At 31.9% G+C, this 16,807-nt stretch overlaps 2 protein-coding genes across 2 annotated transcripts; both read left to right on the plus strand.

Moving 5' to 3' along the window:
- Positions 1-5,558: 5,558 nt before the first annotated feature.
- LOC123224827 (hexokinase-3-like) lies at positions 5,559-11,164 on the plus strand. The gene is made up of 9 exons (XM_044648553.1): positions 5,559-6,204; positions 7,164-7,314; positions 7,437-7,619; positions 8,033-8,107; positions 9,154-9,309; positions 9,420-9,518; positions 9,595-9,722; positions 10,294-10,375; positions 10,497-11,164. The coding sequence occupies exons 1-9, from the start codon at positions 5,930-5,932 to the stop codon at positions 10,896-10,898; spliced, it is 1,551 nt and encodes a 516-aa protein (XP_044504488.1). The 5' UTR covers positions 5,559-5,929; the 3' UTR covers positions 10,899-11,164.
- A 1,750-nt stretch (positions 11,165-12,914) lies between these two features.
- On the plus strand, positions 12,915-16,373 carry LOC123225102. The gene is made up of 6 exons (XM_044648967.1): positions 12,915-13,235; positions 14,087-14,551; positions 14,880-15,019; positions 15,134-15,254; positions 15,735-15,875; positions 16,061-16,373. The coding sequence occupies exons 1-6, from the start codon at positions 13,032-13,034 to the stop codon at positions 16,142-16,144; spliced, it is 1,155 nt and encodes a 384-aa protein (XP_044504902.1). The 5' UTR covers positions 12,915-13,031; the 3' UTR covers positions 16,145-16,373.
- The last annotated feature ends 434 nt before the right edge of the window (positions 16,374-16,807 follow it).

Here is a 16,807-nt window from a genome sequence, read left to right on the forward strand (position 1 = left end):
TAAAACCTTAAGATTGGGAAAATTGTCATTTTTCTAAATAATATATTCCTTCATCAAATTTTTACAAATTTTTATTTTTTATGGGTATGTATAATAAATTTAAAAAATAATAAATTTATAATTTATAATAAAATTAATTGATTATATTAACTTTAACTGTTGATAGGTAAAATTTTAAGATTTGAAAATTAATAGGTGTAACTTCAAAGTTGCATCAAACCTTGGATGGGAATAAGATTTTTGGCCTATCTATTTTGAATTATTTCTCATGTTACAGGACCATATAAACGTTAATCAAGATTAATTTTATCATTCCTACTTACAAATGATTACGGTTCTGCGTTCATTTTCACCCTAATTTTTCCCACCTGATAATATCTCAAATAAAAAATAAAAAAAATAAATTTCAAGTAAAATGTAAATAAAAAAATAACAATAAAGAGTAAAAGGAAAAATTGTTAAAATACACCGAATGATACAGAGCTGGAGAGAAGACAGGTAACTTTTATTTGTGAACACAGCTGGAATTGGCGAGAGACAGCTGGCATGTTTCTGTACGTACGAAATGACGGCGGAAACGCAGCTCCGGCCGGCGGTTCATCTCTTTTTCATTTTTATTATTTTATAAATATTTTAATAAATTAATAAATAAAATTATATAGAGATTTCTTTTGTAATTTTATTTTTTGTTTTCCTATTTTGCCCTTTCCTTTTTGCCAAATTTTAATTGCAGCTTGTATTTTTTATGGGATTTTCGAAATTAAGCTGGTTGCTGTTGGACAGTTGATTTTGGTTTTGGTTTTGCTGGGTGGATTTGGGAAACTGCTGAAATACCCTTGATTTTGGTGGTTGCATTTTTTCTCTTATTTTTCAATAAAAATTACTCGTAAATATGTTTCATAATTAAACTCATACATATTTTTTCCTTAAATTTACAAATTTGATCATAAATTTAGAACCCATTAGAAAACCTCTTCTATTTTGTCAAAAATTGTTAGAAAAACTTGGATATTATAAAATTAGTAATAATATTAACCATGTTAGATCGGGATTGAGATCCTTTACAATTAAACATGATACATTAAATCAATAATTCAAATTCGTTGATATAAAACCTTTCAAATAAGATTAAAATCATTGAAAATCTACTTAAATTATATCATAATATCAAATTTATATTATATAGACAAATGAGTAAAACATTGTCACAACTTAAATTAACAATATAATTATAATAAAATTATGTATATAATTTTATATATATTATTCGATTGAGTGTTATTCTATTTTAAATTTAAAATTATTCAATCACATGACGATATATCATTATTTATATATTATTTGTATATATAACATTACTAAAATAATTGATGCAAAAATGGGTCAAAGCAACAAAGAGGATAAACATATGATCCATTCCCAATGGGTAGAGGTGTCGATGGGCCGGGCCGGACTGGCTCAGGCTCGGCCCATCGGGCTAACGGGCCGGGTCTGGCCTAAAGCCCAAACAGTGATGGGCTTTCGGGCCGGGCTGGCCCATTAATATATGAAGGCCCAAGGCCCGGCCCATATATAAATGGGCCGGGCCGGGCCGGGTTTTGAATATTTTTTAAATTTTTTAAACAAATTATTTTTCAAATTATAAAACATAAATAAATATATATTATAATAATATTCAAATAGATTGAATTCATTTAATACTTAATCTATTTGTAATATTTTGTAATGATAAAATTAAAATAAAATTATAAACACAAAGAATTATTATTTACGAATTTAGATATATTTTGAAAGATAATTAATAAGAAAAAATGAGATTGAAAATATAATAAAATAATTGAGATTAGAGATTTGTAAATGGAAGTGAAAATGAAGAAAAATTAAATAGGTTTATATAAAAAAATAAATTAATTAAAAAATTAAAAAAAAATAAAGCCCAAAGCTTCTGCTACAAGGCAGAAGCGACAGAAGGCAGCAGCACAAGGCATAAAATTTGCCAATTAAAATTAAAAAAATATATATATAAACAGTACCGGGCCGGGCTGGGCCAGCCCACGGGCTTAATATCAAAGCCCGAGGCCCGGCCCAATAGGCCCATGGGTCTAGCCCGGCACGCTACAGTGTCGGGCCGGGCTTTCTTGTGCCGTGCTTTTTTTTTGTGCTTTGTGTCGTGCCTCCGTTCAATCCGACCCAATTGACGTGTCTACCAATGGGTAAAAAGAGGTGGATGAAAAAGGAAGAAATGATTGCCAAAAGTAAAATGTTGTTGAGGTAAATGGGTTGAGGGAAAAGAGGCAAAGAAATGGGTGAAAGTGAAACCAAAGCTACTTATTATTAAAAGCACATAAATAGAAGAGAAGGAATTAAAGAAGAGTGGAGAAGTTGGTGTGAAAGGGACAATTGTAGTCCAAATTTAGTTAGCATCAATCTGTATTTGATTCCCTTTTCACACTTGATAGGTCAGTTCAACCATCCTTAGAAGCATTCAATAAAAGTCTTCTCTTCAATGTTTGAGGATTGTGTTTGTTTGGAAAAGATATTATCCATTAACATTATATCATGTATACACACGTAAATGAATGTATTCTCAAATTTTTATTTGTAAAGTTTTAAAAATTTAAAAATTTATATGTTATCTAATTTTTGTTAAAATTCTCAGTTAGTTATAAGGGTAAAATTGTTATTTTAATAATAATATAATTCATAATATTTTCCCCTAGGTTTTAAAAATTAACAACTTCATCTTTGTATAAAATTTATCAATTTTAAAAAATCACACAACCCCCCCCCCCCCAAACCAGGGTTTTTTTCTTTGCCTCCACAACTACTATCTCTATCTCCGATGACCTCCTCTTTTCTATCCTAAACTATTGTCGTCTCTTTCTATTATTTAAAGGTTTTATCTAGATTTATTGAATCCAAACAATTTGCTTGCACACATCACTATCCAAACAAAACTTTTCGTATAGATTACGCTTTTCGCTTCTTTTGGATAATGTCTTCATTGTCTAGATAAAGAGTTTTATCTAGACGATGACTCATCCAGACAAATTTTCTGGATTATCCAAACGAAGCCCTTGGAATTATAGTGGTGATGATGACAATTTAAGGTGAAAAGAGGAGGTTATGGGAGACAGAAATGGTAGTCGAAGAAGTGAAAAAAAAAAACCATAAGTTTGGGAGAAAAATATAGCTTTTTAAAACTGAAAAATTTTATATATGGGTGAAGTTGTTAATTTTTAAAATCTAGTGGAAAAATATAATAAATGATATATTTAATAATATTATTAAAATAACGATTTTGCCCTTATATCTAACTGAGAATTTTAATAAAAGTTGGATGACCAGTGGATATCTAGGTTTTTTAAAACTTTACAGGAGAGAGTTAAAAACTATACTAAACCTTGGGTGAGAATAAGTCTTTTGGCCTATTTTAATGACATGAATCAAATTATTAAACATGCCCTTATCTAGAGAATCACACACACACACACCAATTATATATCTCTATGATCATGAGAATGAAATTTGAATCATGTAAATATAAATCTTCATGTATTCAAGTTAGGAATATGAATGTTTTATAATATATGATTGGACACAAGTAATGAAATGATGCAAAGTGAGTGAGTAGGTATAATCACAAGTCACAATCCAATATAAATTTCATAACTTTTTAGCTCACTAGCAAGCTCTCCAACTCCAATATGAGTGTTTAGGCCACCTTAATTCAAATGAGTCTCCCTTCTTCATCTTTTATAATCCTTAATTGATACAAATATAATAAAATTATGTATATAATTTTATATACAAATAATGATATATCACCGTATGATTAGATATTGTTTTATCTTTAATTTTCAACTATCCAATTATATAATGATATATCATTATTTATGAATAAAGTTATATACAAAAGTTATACACATAACCCTGCTCATATAAATAATTGTTTTTTTATTATTACAATGAGTTTTTATAAATACATATACAAGGGTGATTCTCAAAATATGCATGTTGTCTATGAGTTGTTAATTTCTAAAATCAAATTTAGTTAATTCCTATAATTAGGTTATCAAGGAATAAAGGAAAGGATCCTAAACATGATTACAAATAGTCAACCTAATATTTCAACATATAGTACTTTCTATTGACCCCTTAGGGTTTTTAAAATGACAAAAAACCCCAAATTAAATTTAGGGGGTTGAAAAAATATGAGACAATCCAAAAAAAGTTGATATTATATATTATCAATGATAGTATATTGATATGTAATTTGATGTTACTTTTATCCTTAATTTAAAATCTCTTACTTAATTTAAAATCTTTTAATTACATTGTAACATATTATTATTGATATATAAGTTAATACTTATTACTTAAAAAATGTACAAATTTTTATTAATATGAAAAGAATCTTTTGTTATAGACTAATTTACATTTTCCCATCAAAGTTTGGTCTTAAGACACTTTTGCACCCTTAGTTGATACAAATAATACATTTTCACCCAAAATCAAACATAAATAACATATTTCTACCCAAAAATAAACTATACTAATGAAATAATAACATTAAAAAGTAAAATTATCATTTAATCTTTACTATTTTATTTTTCAAAATCATTATATAATCCCAAATTAACAAAAATTAAAAATAACCATTTAAATATCTAAATTATATAAAAAATCTCTCATTTATGTTTCCTTTCATCATAACAATTTCTTTTTCTCTTCCAATCAATAAGGGCATCTTTGTTGTAAAATTGCATATTAAGGGACAAATTACAAATTTTGAAAACATTGAGGGTATTTTTGAAAATTTTAGGAGGTTATTGAAAATTCATAAAAAGTTTAGAGTTTTTTTAAAAATATTGAAATACCAGTTTACCCTTAATAATTTAAAAAATGATAGTTATATTTCAAATAATTGAACAAAATATAACAAATTATCGTTGTAAATATCATATTATAATAATTGAGTTATATAATAGTTGCAAAATATATAGGGGTATGAAAAAATTTTATAGATTAATTTATGAGTTTTTAAATTTTTTAATAATTAAATTATTATGTTTAAAATATTTAGGTTTGATAGAAAACTGTTTTTTTCTAAATTAATGGTATTAAAATTATTATTTTATCTTTACGTTATTAATTTTTTTAATAGTTTGATTTTAGATAAAAATAACGTTATATATGCCCATTAGAGGTGGAAAATGGTTCTTAGGCCAAACCATGGGAGGGCAAATGTAATTTTATTCTTTCAAATACAATTAGGGGGATTTTTGGTATTAAATCTAACCTCAAGTGGTCAATTTTTGGAACTTCTCTTTTAGTCAACATCATCTTTCTTTCAAATCCAAAGTGGACGACTTTTCACAAAGCTTGCTATGGCAAGACCGTAATATCAACCAACTACAAGGGCAAATTGGTACACAAAAAATAAAAAATCCTCACCAGCCTCACGTAATCTTTCACAAACCGTAAATAAATAAAAAGGAAAATCTAAATATTCTCTTAACAAATCCGCCATTAAAAAGCCTTTCCCAAGGGCATATCCGTCATTCTATATCCCATATAAGTACTCATCTCCTTCGTTTTCCAATAATCACAACTTGATCTCTCCCCCTCACAAAAAAGACTCGCTTTGTCTCTCTAAAATTCTAGTAATTTGTATAAAACTAAACCTTTCTTTTGAGCATTTCGTCGAACAGGCTGTTTTCAATCAGCAAATGGATTCTAAACGGTGGGTTTTTGAGGATCTTTTTCTGGATTTTGTTGTTGGTTCATGTATAGATTGATACAACGGGCTTCCATGGTGAAACGGTGTCGTTTTCTGGGGTTAATTGATCAAAGACAGAAGGTTTAGTATAAGGGTAGTTATATGGTTGTGTAGAGAGGGAGTTTTGAGTTAGTGAGTGAAAGAAAGATGGGGAGAGGTGTGTTGGTGGTGTTGACGGTTGGGGTGGCAGTGGCGGCGTGTGTGGCGGCGGGATTGGTAGTGGGAAAGAGAGTTAAAACTAGGAGGAAGTGGAAAAGAATTATGGGATTGTTGAAAGAGTTGGAAGAAGGGTGTGAAACCAGTGTGGGAAGACTTAAACAAGTTGTTGATGCTATGGCTGTTGAGATGCATGCTGGGTTAGCTTCTGAGGGAGGGTCTAAGCTCAAAATGTTGCTCACTTTTGTTGATAATCTTCCCTCTGGGTATATTAATTTATCACCTTTTTTTCTGTTGTAGCTTCTTGTTTTTGTTCAAAACTGTCAAATTTAAGGTTTGTTCCCTTTTTTTTTTTTTTTTTGATAGTTGTCTTTTTGATGTTACTGCCTTGTTTCATCGCCGTTTCTTGGAGGGCTTGATATTTTATTTATTTTTTATTTGATAACAGGAAAGGGTTTCTGGGGTTGGCATTAGTGTAATCTTTTTGTTTAAATCTTTTAGATTTTCAGTGATTTAGCTATGTTGGAAGAATTTATATGTTGTTTTGACGTTCGACATCGTGATATATGTTTAATCTTTTTGTGTTTGGGAGGGGGTATTTTTGTTGCAAAACTTTAGACATAAGGCTAATTGAATCGAACAGGTTCCATTTTTCTATTTGCCTTTATTTATGTTTAGTCTTGGTGGAACTGTTTAGAGGATACTGTGTTTAGGTTCCTGAAATGGAATCTATCTGTTTTTCTAATTTGTCTTGTGCATGTAGGTGAAGGAATGAGTCTACACTATCTTTTCGTAATTAAATTTTACCAATAATGGTGTGGGCTGGCTACAATAGTGCCAGTTGCTCTCTGGTGCTAAGATTCTTCAGCTGCAGATGCAATTTGGCAGTTTAATTGCAGATTTGTTTGGAAATACATACATTTTAGGTTACTTTAATTTTTGCAATTATTACGTAGTATGAGCGCTGATAATTGCTTCGGTCAGCATATCATTAGCAAGTCGAACAGGCTCAACTATTTTGTCTTGGGGTGGGGGTGGGATTTTCATAAACTTATAACTACAATCATAATGCCCTAGTGAGAATATATGGTGATTTTCCTGTTAAATTCTGTTCTTACAATCATAACACCTGTCGATTGAGTAATGTATTTATATATATTTAATTTTTATTTTTAATTCACTCATAAGTGGTACTAGTAAATTTGTAAGCAATTTTTGTCAACAGGAGCGAGAAAGGAACTTATTATGCCCTGGTTCTTGGGGGTACTAATTTTAGGGTCTTGCGGGTTTTGCTAGGAGGTCAAAGGTCCTCTATCCTAGCACAAGAAGTGGAACGGCAACCTATTCCTCGATGCGTGATGAGTGGCACACATGAGGTTCCAAATTTTACCTTATATGATACCAAACTGTAATTTATATGCTACCTTCTTTCAGCACAAATTTTATATCTTGTCATCTACTACTATATAAAAGTAAATGTCTGTTTTATTGCCTGCAGGATCTCTTCGATTTCATGGCTTCATCTTTGAAGCAGTTTGTGGAAAAAGAAGGAAATGGTTCTGAGTCCTTTGCAGCAAAAAAGAAGGAACTTGGGTTTACATTCTCCTTTCCTGTTAGGCAAACATCTGTGTCATCTGGGACTCTTATCAAATGGACAAAAGGATTTGCAATTGAAGAAATGGTTAGTTGATTGGTTTTTTTTTTTAAAATTGAACTCTAAAATGCTTTAGAATCATATGAAAAATTTCTCTAAGCCAATTGCTGTGTTGGTTAAACTATTATCTTTGTATGATGTTTTAACTGAAATGGTGAGCTCTGTATACGTTGCTCTTTGCATCTATAGACCTTTTTAACGCTTGGTGGAGCAGTACTTAAAATTGTCTGAGCCCACTGGCTTGCATTGGGTTTTGACTTGGCTATGATATTGTACAAGTTGAGCCTTTCTTGAACTAAGTTGGATTAGTATTTTCTCATAATGATTATTTCAAATGTTAAGGGAATATTGAGTTTATCTGAAGTTTATTTATTCTTTGACATTTAAGTAATCGAGGAAAGATATTAGCATTAACTCATATAGGGCACAACTCATTGTAGGTTGATAAGGAAGTCGGCCAGTACTTACAAGAAGCATTGATCAAGAAAGGTTTAGACATGCGGGTGGCAGTATTGGTAAGAACTTTGTCCTTTTTCTCAATAAGCTTTTTGTATTCTTCAGTTTTAAGCTTGCATTATGGACCTTTTACAATTTCTAATGTTAAAAAATTTGATTTTGCTTGGGGGCTATATTGATGTTTGGATAAAGGATTAGCTAAGTTGAGTTGGGATGATACTTTGGTGTACATATTTGAATAAGATAGTGCAAAAGGAGGATCTATATATAAGAAGTGAAGTTGACATAAAGGATGAAGAAAATACGCTAAGATAACTCATTGTCATGGTCATTGACACTTCAAATTTCATGGGTTGTTGTTTTACCTGAAACTGTTCTAGTTATCATCGAAATTTCATTGTTCTTAATATTATTCAAAATTGTTATGATGGTCATGTGGCCAAAATAAGCCAGGTCCTTAAACAAACGTAATGCATTACTATCAATAGTAAAAAATATATGTTATGACATTTAAACACCGGTCTCAATATAATCACACATTATCATCATAAAAAACGGGACTATTGGTCCTATTTACCTTGAATATAAAATTCTTCTATCAATGTAATCAACTTTGCTTAGTTTCATTAAGCCAAGAATGGTAATATAATTTTAGAATTTTAAGATCTCTCATGATTTGCTCTGCCTGTCATAGATAGAGCGTACAAACAGATACATATTTTACTTTTAAGCAGAAATTGACATAAAGGCCTTAGATTTTGGTTTTGGCAAATTTAAATAAGATTGCTTTATAGTTATTTCTGAATTTCTGGTTATGGGTTATTTAAGACAAACCATTGTTGAATATATGTTACAAATAAACTTGATGTACCAAAAAAGATTTTAAGTTGGAGAGAACTAATATGCTAACTTTCCCATAAAGGTTACTACACCCTTTTTCTATGTTGCATTTATTTATTGACAAAAAAAATCTCTGAATTTATCATGGCCATGACTTCTAAAAAACCATTTACAAGTTGAAAAAATGTGTTTGAATGTGTTTCCACTTTTTGTCTTATGAAAGAGGATCATAGGCATACTTTTCTCTTTTGATTACTCTAACCAGGTAAATGATTCTGTGGGGACTTTAGCTCTTGGGCATTATCATGATGAGGACACTGTTGCTGCAGTGATAATTGGAACAGGCTCTAATGCCTGCTATGTGGAGCGGACGGATGCAATTATCAAGTGTCAGGGACTTCTTACAACTTCTGGAGGCATGGTATCCCTTCTTGTGCCTCAGTTACACATCTCCCTGTGCTTTGTCAAAGGGAATATTAATTTGTATCTCATTGTATATACACTGGTAATAGGTTAGTGTTTTCTTTGCAGGTTGTCAATATGGAATGGGGAAATTTCTGGTCATCGCATCTGCCTAGAACTTTATATGATATTGATTTAGATGTTGGTAGTCCTAATCCAAATGATATGGTAAGGTCCAGTTTTGAGTTCTGTTATCAGATAATAATTGAAGGGTTTGCTCCAATCTTTTAGCACTTTGCTGCAGGGTTTTGAAAAAATGATATCAGGAATGTATTTGGGTGATATCGTCAGACGAGTGATTCTCCGGATGTCACAGGAGTCTGATATCTTTGGACCTGATTCTTCCAGTTTATCAGTGCCGTTTATCCTCAGGTATGTGTCTTTCATATTTTATTTGCTTTCTTGCTGTCTCATGAAAAGTTCAAGTTTATGTGAAAACATAAATGATATTTTAGTGATACCATGTTTGTGTTGACTTCTATTTTCTACCATCAGCTCTTCCTTTTTGGCTGCTTTTCTCTGGAATATAGGTATTTATGTTTGATAGATTGGAGCAGTAAATGAAAGAAAAGTTAAACCACCTAAAGATGTATTGTACTTCCAGACTTACACTTGGAAGTGTATTTGAAAGGCCTCTAGTTCTTACCATCTCCTTTCAACTTGTAATTTTTCAACTTTTACTGATCTCTTCGTGGCCCAAATTCTTCCACTAACTTGAGAGCAGTGTAACAATAAATGGTTGAAAAAAATAGAAGACAATATGTAATCTACTGTAGTTGCATCTCACAAGTCGAGAAGGGGGCATTTTAGTGTAATCTAATTGGATATTGTTCTGCAGGTGAAAATTTGCCAGTTGCTTTTTCAATATGATGAGTCTTATGCTCTATATCATAGCCCCTCAATTATTCAATAAAGTTTGATTCTTTCTTTGTATTTATTTCAGGACACCTTTAATGGCTGCAATGCATGAAGATGACTCTCCTGAGTTGACAGTAGTGGATAGAATCTTGAAAGAGGTTCTGGAGGTAGATAAGTTGCTTGTCTCATTCCTTCGGTTTATTGTCCCATCAAGTTTTTTAGTCAATGGATTGACTTTGTTCTTAAACCCTACACTTGTTCTTTTTGTCACTTTATCTTTCCTTCCAGATTTCGGATGTCCCTTTAAAGGTCCGAAAGCTTGTTGTAAAAATATGTGACGCGGTAACATGTAGAGCTGCTCGGCTAGCAGCTGCTGGCATTGTTGGGATCTTGAAAAAGATTGGCCGTGATGGGAGCAGTGGCCTCGCAAGTGGGAGAACTACTAGTAATGTGAAAATGAGAAGAACTGTTGTTGCCATCGAAGGGGGGTTATACTCAAATTACACAATGTTCAGACAGTACTTGCATGAAGCCTTGACTGAAATTCTGGGTGGAGAAATTGCTGAACATGTCATTCTTAGGGAAACAAAAGATGGTTCAGGCATTGGAGCAGCCATCTTAGCAGCCCTGCATTCATCATCCAATAGTGTTGACGCCGACACCGATACCGATGCCATACAGCCGCCATAAGTATATATGATTGTTTATATATACATATAGCTTCTGTAAATGTAGAATTCATTTTCTAAAATATGATATCCTTTTTAAAAATGGCAAAGATAAAAGCCTGCCCCTTGAGTTTCTATCTTTTCTCAGAAAGTTAGGCCTTTCATTGTATCCTCGATATTTTTAGATATTTCATCAAGGTTCATTGTAAAGTGAAGTTGGCAAAGTGAAGATGTTTATCAGAAATAAGTATTTTCAGACAAAAAATGTTATACACCTAATTGGACCAATTGGATTTCAACAACCCTCTTAAGTAGAAGGCACAATGGTTATGTGGGTACCAGGTTATGGGGGCCATTTGATTTTGTGCACACCTCACCTTTACAACACATCATCAATTGTCATTTATATATTGGCTTCCCCACCCCACCCCACCTATGAATTTCCCCTTTCTCTTGGCTTCATTGCCACTAACATGTGACAACCTCCCCCTATCTCTAATCTTGTTTTTGTCATCATTGGTTTTATTTGATTCATTTTTATTTGGCCACTATTTCCTTCTGAAATCAAACTCCTTTCCATAAGTTGACCTCTCTTCCTCCACCAACCTTATAATTTTGACGTCAATTTGACAAGTGGTTCAAGCCTGGCAATAGAATTGGTCCCTTCCATTTCTTGGACCAATTTCGATTGATAATGATTTGTTACATTCTTTTCAAGACTTTAATTATGAATAAAATTATGTATGTGTACTTATATGTGTTATATGATTGAATAATTTTAAATTAAAAATAAAATAATATTTAATTATATGATAAGATATATAAAAATATACATATTCATATATTTAAAATAAATTTACCCGTTAATTATTTATCACATCTTGGTTCGCTTTGAATTTATCATGGGTTGTATTTTTGGTATGTTTTTTTGTGAGGCCCAATCTGGAACCTAACTTGCGATGTGAATGGGCTTGTTTTGGGCTTTGGGCCGATCGTGGGTTCTTTATTTTGACTTGAATTTGATAACTACCAAAAATTCTGTTAGGCCTAAAGACGTTTTGGTTTAAAAAGTTTTACTAAGTACCCAAACATTCATTTGTAAGGTTTAAAAACTTAAATATTTACTTATTATTTAATTTTAATTAATTTTTTAATTAATTATAAAAATAAAATCATCATTTTATTATTAATATTAAAGTAAAAAAATTATATCTAATTTTCCCTTCTAAGTTTAAAAAACTAATAATTTTTTCTTCCTAAAAGTTTAAAAACTCACATTTTTCCTCTATTAGGGTTTGATTTTTTCATTTGGGCTTTCAGGCAACCAATGGTTTCTTGACATGAAACACATTGGTTCTCTCCCCAATGGTTTATCGACGTAAACCACCCAAAATCTGATTGAAACTATCAAACAATGTTGCACGAATCTGTACATCGTCCGACCATTTGTGCATCATCATTTGATTAACATATAAATGGTTAGACGATGCACATATCTGTGTGATGTTGTATAGATCTGTGTGATGTTGCATAGATCTGTGTAATATTGTTTGACCAAAATTTGGGTGATTTTCACACTGAAAAAACCACCAAGGAGGAAGATGCATAGACCACTAGCTGACAATTGGATTCAATTAGTTGCTGAAAGCTCAAATGAAAAAATAAAACCCTAACAGGAGGAAAATAATAAGAGTTTTTAAACTTTTAGATAGAGAAAAATTATTAGTTTTTTAAATTTAGAAAAAAAAATGAAATATAATTTTATTTATTTTAATATAAATAATAAAATATCGATTTTACCGTTATAAATAATAAAAAAATTTCATTAAAGTTAAATGGTAAGTGGATAGTTAAGTTTTTAAAACTTAGTAAATGAATGTTTAGAGACACAGTAAAACTTAGGTGGGAATAAGGCTTTTTTTGGTTATTCTCTTACTACAAAACTTGAATATTTTTATTTGAAAATTTTAAAAATCAATTAAAAAAATCATTTTCAAAATATCACAATAAAACTCAAATTCAACGAATTTGTAAAATTATTTTTTAAAAATCCGATAGTTTTCTCTCTCCCACGAGGCTCGAAACAGTACACAAGCAGAGTTCCTAAAAATAATTGGTTACTATCATCCGAAATACAGAGATTGAGTGTGCTCCAATGGCGGCTGAAAACAAACCCAAGAGTGGAGGCAACAGCAAGAACTTCGGGGGCAAGAAGAGAAAGCAATTCCTCCCTTACAACAAACCAGTCAAGAAGAAAGGATCCTACCCTTTGAGGCCCGGAGTTCAAGGCTTTTTCATCACCTGCGATGGTGGCCGGGAACGTCAAGCTGCTCACGAGGCCCTCTTCGTTATTGATTCTGTATGTATCTTCATTGTTTTTTCTATCTGGGTATTCTTTATTTTATTTTTTTTATTATCAAGTCCAGTTTTTCAACAGTATGATACTAGTCCGGTAACGTTACTGCACATAATTTGTGATATTTAGTTATCAGTCACGGAATTCATTTTTAATTGAATGTTGCAAATGTACTGCAAGTTCAAGTTTTGATTTTGTGGTTGTTTAAACCCTTAATCAGTATTATCTTAATTTGCTTTAATATCTTTTTACTGTGGTTTTGTTAGTGTTGGATTATGATTGTTGTTTGTCTGTTTCAGCTTGACCGTTGTGTGGGTTTAGGGTTTTAGTTTCTTAGGTTACCGGTCCGATAACGGTACTGCACAATTTGATAACATTATCAGCCAAATATTTAATGATATAAAGATGACATTTGTGTTCATATTACAATTCATGTTTAGGTTGAATGTTACAATTGCAAGGTGAGTTGGCATTATGTTGTTCCGGGTTCATGGAACCTTTGCTTAGTGTTACCTTGATTGTTTTTGATGTAAGTGTAGTATGATTGATGTTTGTGTGTTTATGCCTAAAGATATTGTGTTGATTTTAGTTTTTGGAGTTGGACTGTCATTAAATATGAAATGGATACGCAATTTTTGTTAGAAGAAGGTGAAAACAAAGTAATTTGGAGAAATAAGTGTACATTTTGCTTAGGGACTCATTATGCTGTAGAGGGTCCTTTTTACAAGTGATTTTTTTCTAAATCTTAAAGTGGACACTCGTTAATCTTAGTGTTTTGTGCTTTCTTTCTGATAGCAGTAAAAATTATACTTTTTATTCTAAAAAATTGAGCTTCTGGTTTTTTTCTCTTGCAGTTCTTTGATGAGTTGATCAATAAAGAGGGTTCTGGTAAGAACCTTGCTGGGAAACCGAATAAACCATTAAATAAAAAGATTGTATTTGCATCTTCTAGTAGTGAAGATGATGACACTGATGATGATGAGGAGGAGGAGGAGGAAGAGGTTGTGGTGGCTGGAGAGGATAAAGAGGGGGGTGAAGGGAAGAAGGGAGAAGGGAAGCAATCAGACTCTTGTGAAGATGGTAATGCAAGTCATGAAAATTTAACAAATGAGAAGTCAAATCCTCATGATTTGAATGAGGTGTGCAGTGGAAATGAAATTGAGGGGATGAATAGTGAAAATAAAGAGTCTGGGGAGCTGCCAGCCAAGAAGCAGTGTTTAGAACCTGAAGCATTAAAATCTGTGCTGAACGAAAAAGTGGAGAAATCCATTGATAAACTAATTGAAGCTGAGCTCAAAGAACTTGGTGATAAAAATAAGGTGAGTGAATTAGCTGCCAGTGAGTTGATTAAGCCTCTATACTTATTTAGTCATACTTGATGCACATTTTAAAGAATCTTAAGAATTTTTTTTTTTTTTTTGTGTTAGAGATTTGGTTTCAGCTTTTTGCCTTATTAAAAACTAAAAAGAGTCAGCATTGTAATTGAGTTTTTTTACTATTTCAACGGCCTTTTCACTCATATTATTGTAATATCCGATGGGCTGACCTAGACATTTCAAAGACATTCCTGCTTATCTGTAGACCAAGGATGATTTAAATATTCTGTAATTTTTCTGTGGACTGATGGTTGTTATTCTGTTTAAACAGAGGCGCTTTGTCAACCTTGATTCAGGCTGTAATGGTGTTGCCATCGTTCAAATGCGGAAGAGAGACGGAGACCCCAGCCCCAAAGACATTGTACAACACATGATGACATCTGCTAAGTTGACAAGGAAACCAGTGTCGAGGTTTAATACATTGTTCCTTTAAAGCTATATAATGAATGTGCACATAAGAAAAACCTAACTTTTTGTCGGTGAAATTAATTACTTAGATTTTCTCTTTGGTTTCCTAATCTAAAGGTTCATCTTAAGAGTATTACCAGTTGAAGTGTCATGCTATGCTTCAGAAGAGGAAATTCAAAGAGCAATAAAACCTCTTGTGGAAAAGTATTTCCCTGTGGAAACTCAGGACCCTCAAAAGGTGTGATCTTTATAAATTTCATTTAATTGCTTTTTTTGTTAATTTTAATCATGTTGTGATTTTTCTCCTATTTTGCCTGAAAATTTTCATATGGTTAAACTAGGAAATTAAATATCTTTGCATATAATTTTTTTATAAGAAATAAATACTAAATTTTAACAATGTGCTTACCAGAGATTTTTTTCTCTTTTTTGCTGATTAATAGTGGGATAATGACATGTTAAATTGTCTAAGATAAACTCATTTATACTCACTTATCCTAGTTTTGATTGTGATTTGCCATGTTAGATTCCCTCCTGGTTGAATATAACAGAAAAGCTAAAGAAGTTATCAGATTAAAACACTAGGGTTATCACAACAGCTTGTTCATGATAGGATTTGGAGCTCTGATCCAAATTGCAGTTATCATTTATAGCACTAAGAGTTGAAATCTATCATATGTGGTGGGATTATCTGTAACCTCATACCTGTTCTCTGCAGTTTGCTGTGTTGTATGAGGCTCGTGCAAATACCGGAATTGACAGGATGAAAATAATAAATGCTGTGGCAAGATCTGTTCCTGCACCCCATAAGGTTGATCTTAGCAATCCTGACAAGACAATCATAGTTGAAATTGTTAAGGTGATAAACATTTTATTTTCATGCTTCATTAGAATGTGAATGGTTCCATAGTTATCAATCTTTTCATTTTCATGCTTCAATAGAATGTGAATGGTTCCATAGTTATCAATCTTTTCATTTTCATGCTTCTTTTATAATTGTTTCCTGAAGAAAGATATGGGTTCTGCAATTTTCTCCTTTTGTAGACTGTGTGCATGATCGGGGTGATTGAGAAGTACAAGGAGTTACAGAAATGCAATCTGAGGCAGTTGACATCAGTAAAGCAGTAAGAATATGTAAGAGTGATATTTGGTATTGGCAGTAAGAATGAAGTTGGTAGAGCATCATGAAAATTTGGTTTGCAGGGATGATGTATGACTTTACTTTTATCAATCTGAAGCTCTTTAAACAAGTATTTGCAACACATATATTTGTTTCATACCTCACTTTGTTATGAGATGCCTACTGTCACTGAATAATAGTTGGTACATGAATATATTTATTTCACTTATAAGAATATATGTATGTGTGTGTGTGTATATAATCAATGAACTCTCGGACTGTCTCTGACATCTCTCCTGCATATTTCAAGTTAAAAGTCATTGAACAGTTATTTGTAAACAAAGCCTCATTCAAAACCCAATTCAATTAAATGATAACTATCATCATCGTCAATTCTTCCTGTCTCCAAGGTGAGAAGTAATATGAAAACTAATAGAAATGGCGCAATTTTCAGGACTCACGGAGGCCTAGTTTCCAATCCTCCACATCGGCCAGTGGTGTTCAATACGTTATAGATAATGTAAACACTTACTACTGGTTGGCCAAGTGTAAACACTTGGGTTTCACTTCAGTTATGTGCTTGTAGGTTCAACATGATTTGATTGTTATGTGAAAACCACCATGATTTGACTGTTTATAGACCAACATGGTTGTTATTTCCATTTAAGCTA

Source organism: Mangifera indica, chromosome 9 (genome assembly GCF_011075055.1).
Source record: "Mangifera indica cultivar Alphonso chromosome 9, CATAS_Mindica_2.1, whole genome shotgun sequence".
Taxonomy (NCBI): domain Eukaryota; kingdom Viridiplantae; phylum Streptophyta; class Magnoliopsida; order Sapindales; family Anacardiaceae; genus Mangifera; species Mangifera indica.

What these genes read in the sequence shown, in the direction of transcription:
- LOC123224827 (XM_044648553.1), top strand. Translation starts at nt 5,930, where the DNA reads ATGGGGAGAGGTGTGTTGGTGGTGTTGACGGTTGGGGTGGCAGTGGCG. An exon ending in TGATGAGTGGCACACATGAG is followed by an intron (nt 7,315 to 7,436) that starts GTTCCAAATTTT and finishes TATTGCCTGCAG; the next exon opens with GATCTCTTCGATTTCATGGC. An exon ending in TCTTGAAAGAGGTTCTGGAG is followed by an intron (nt 10,376 to 10,496) that starts GTAGATAAGTTG and finishes CTTTCCTTCCAG; the next exon opens with ATTTCGGATGTCCCTTTAAA.
- LOC123225102 (XM_044648967.1), top strand. Translation starts at nt 13,032, where the DNA reads ATGGCGGCTGAAAACAAACCCAAGAGTGGAGGCAACAGCAAGAACTTC. An exon ending in AACTTGGTGATAAAAATAAG is followed by an intron (nt 14,552 to 14,879) that starts GTGAGTGAATTA and finishes CTGTTTAAACAG; the next exon opens with AGGCGCTTTGTCAACCTTGA. An exon ending in AAACTCAGGACCCTCAAAAG is followed by an intron (nt 15,255 to 15,734) that starts GTGTGATCTTTA and finishes TGTTCTCTGCAG; the next exon opens with TTTGCTGTGTTGTATGAGGC.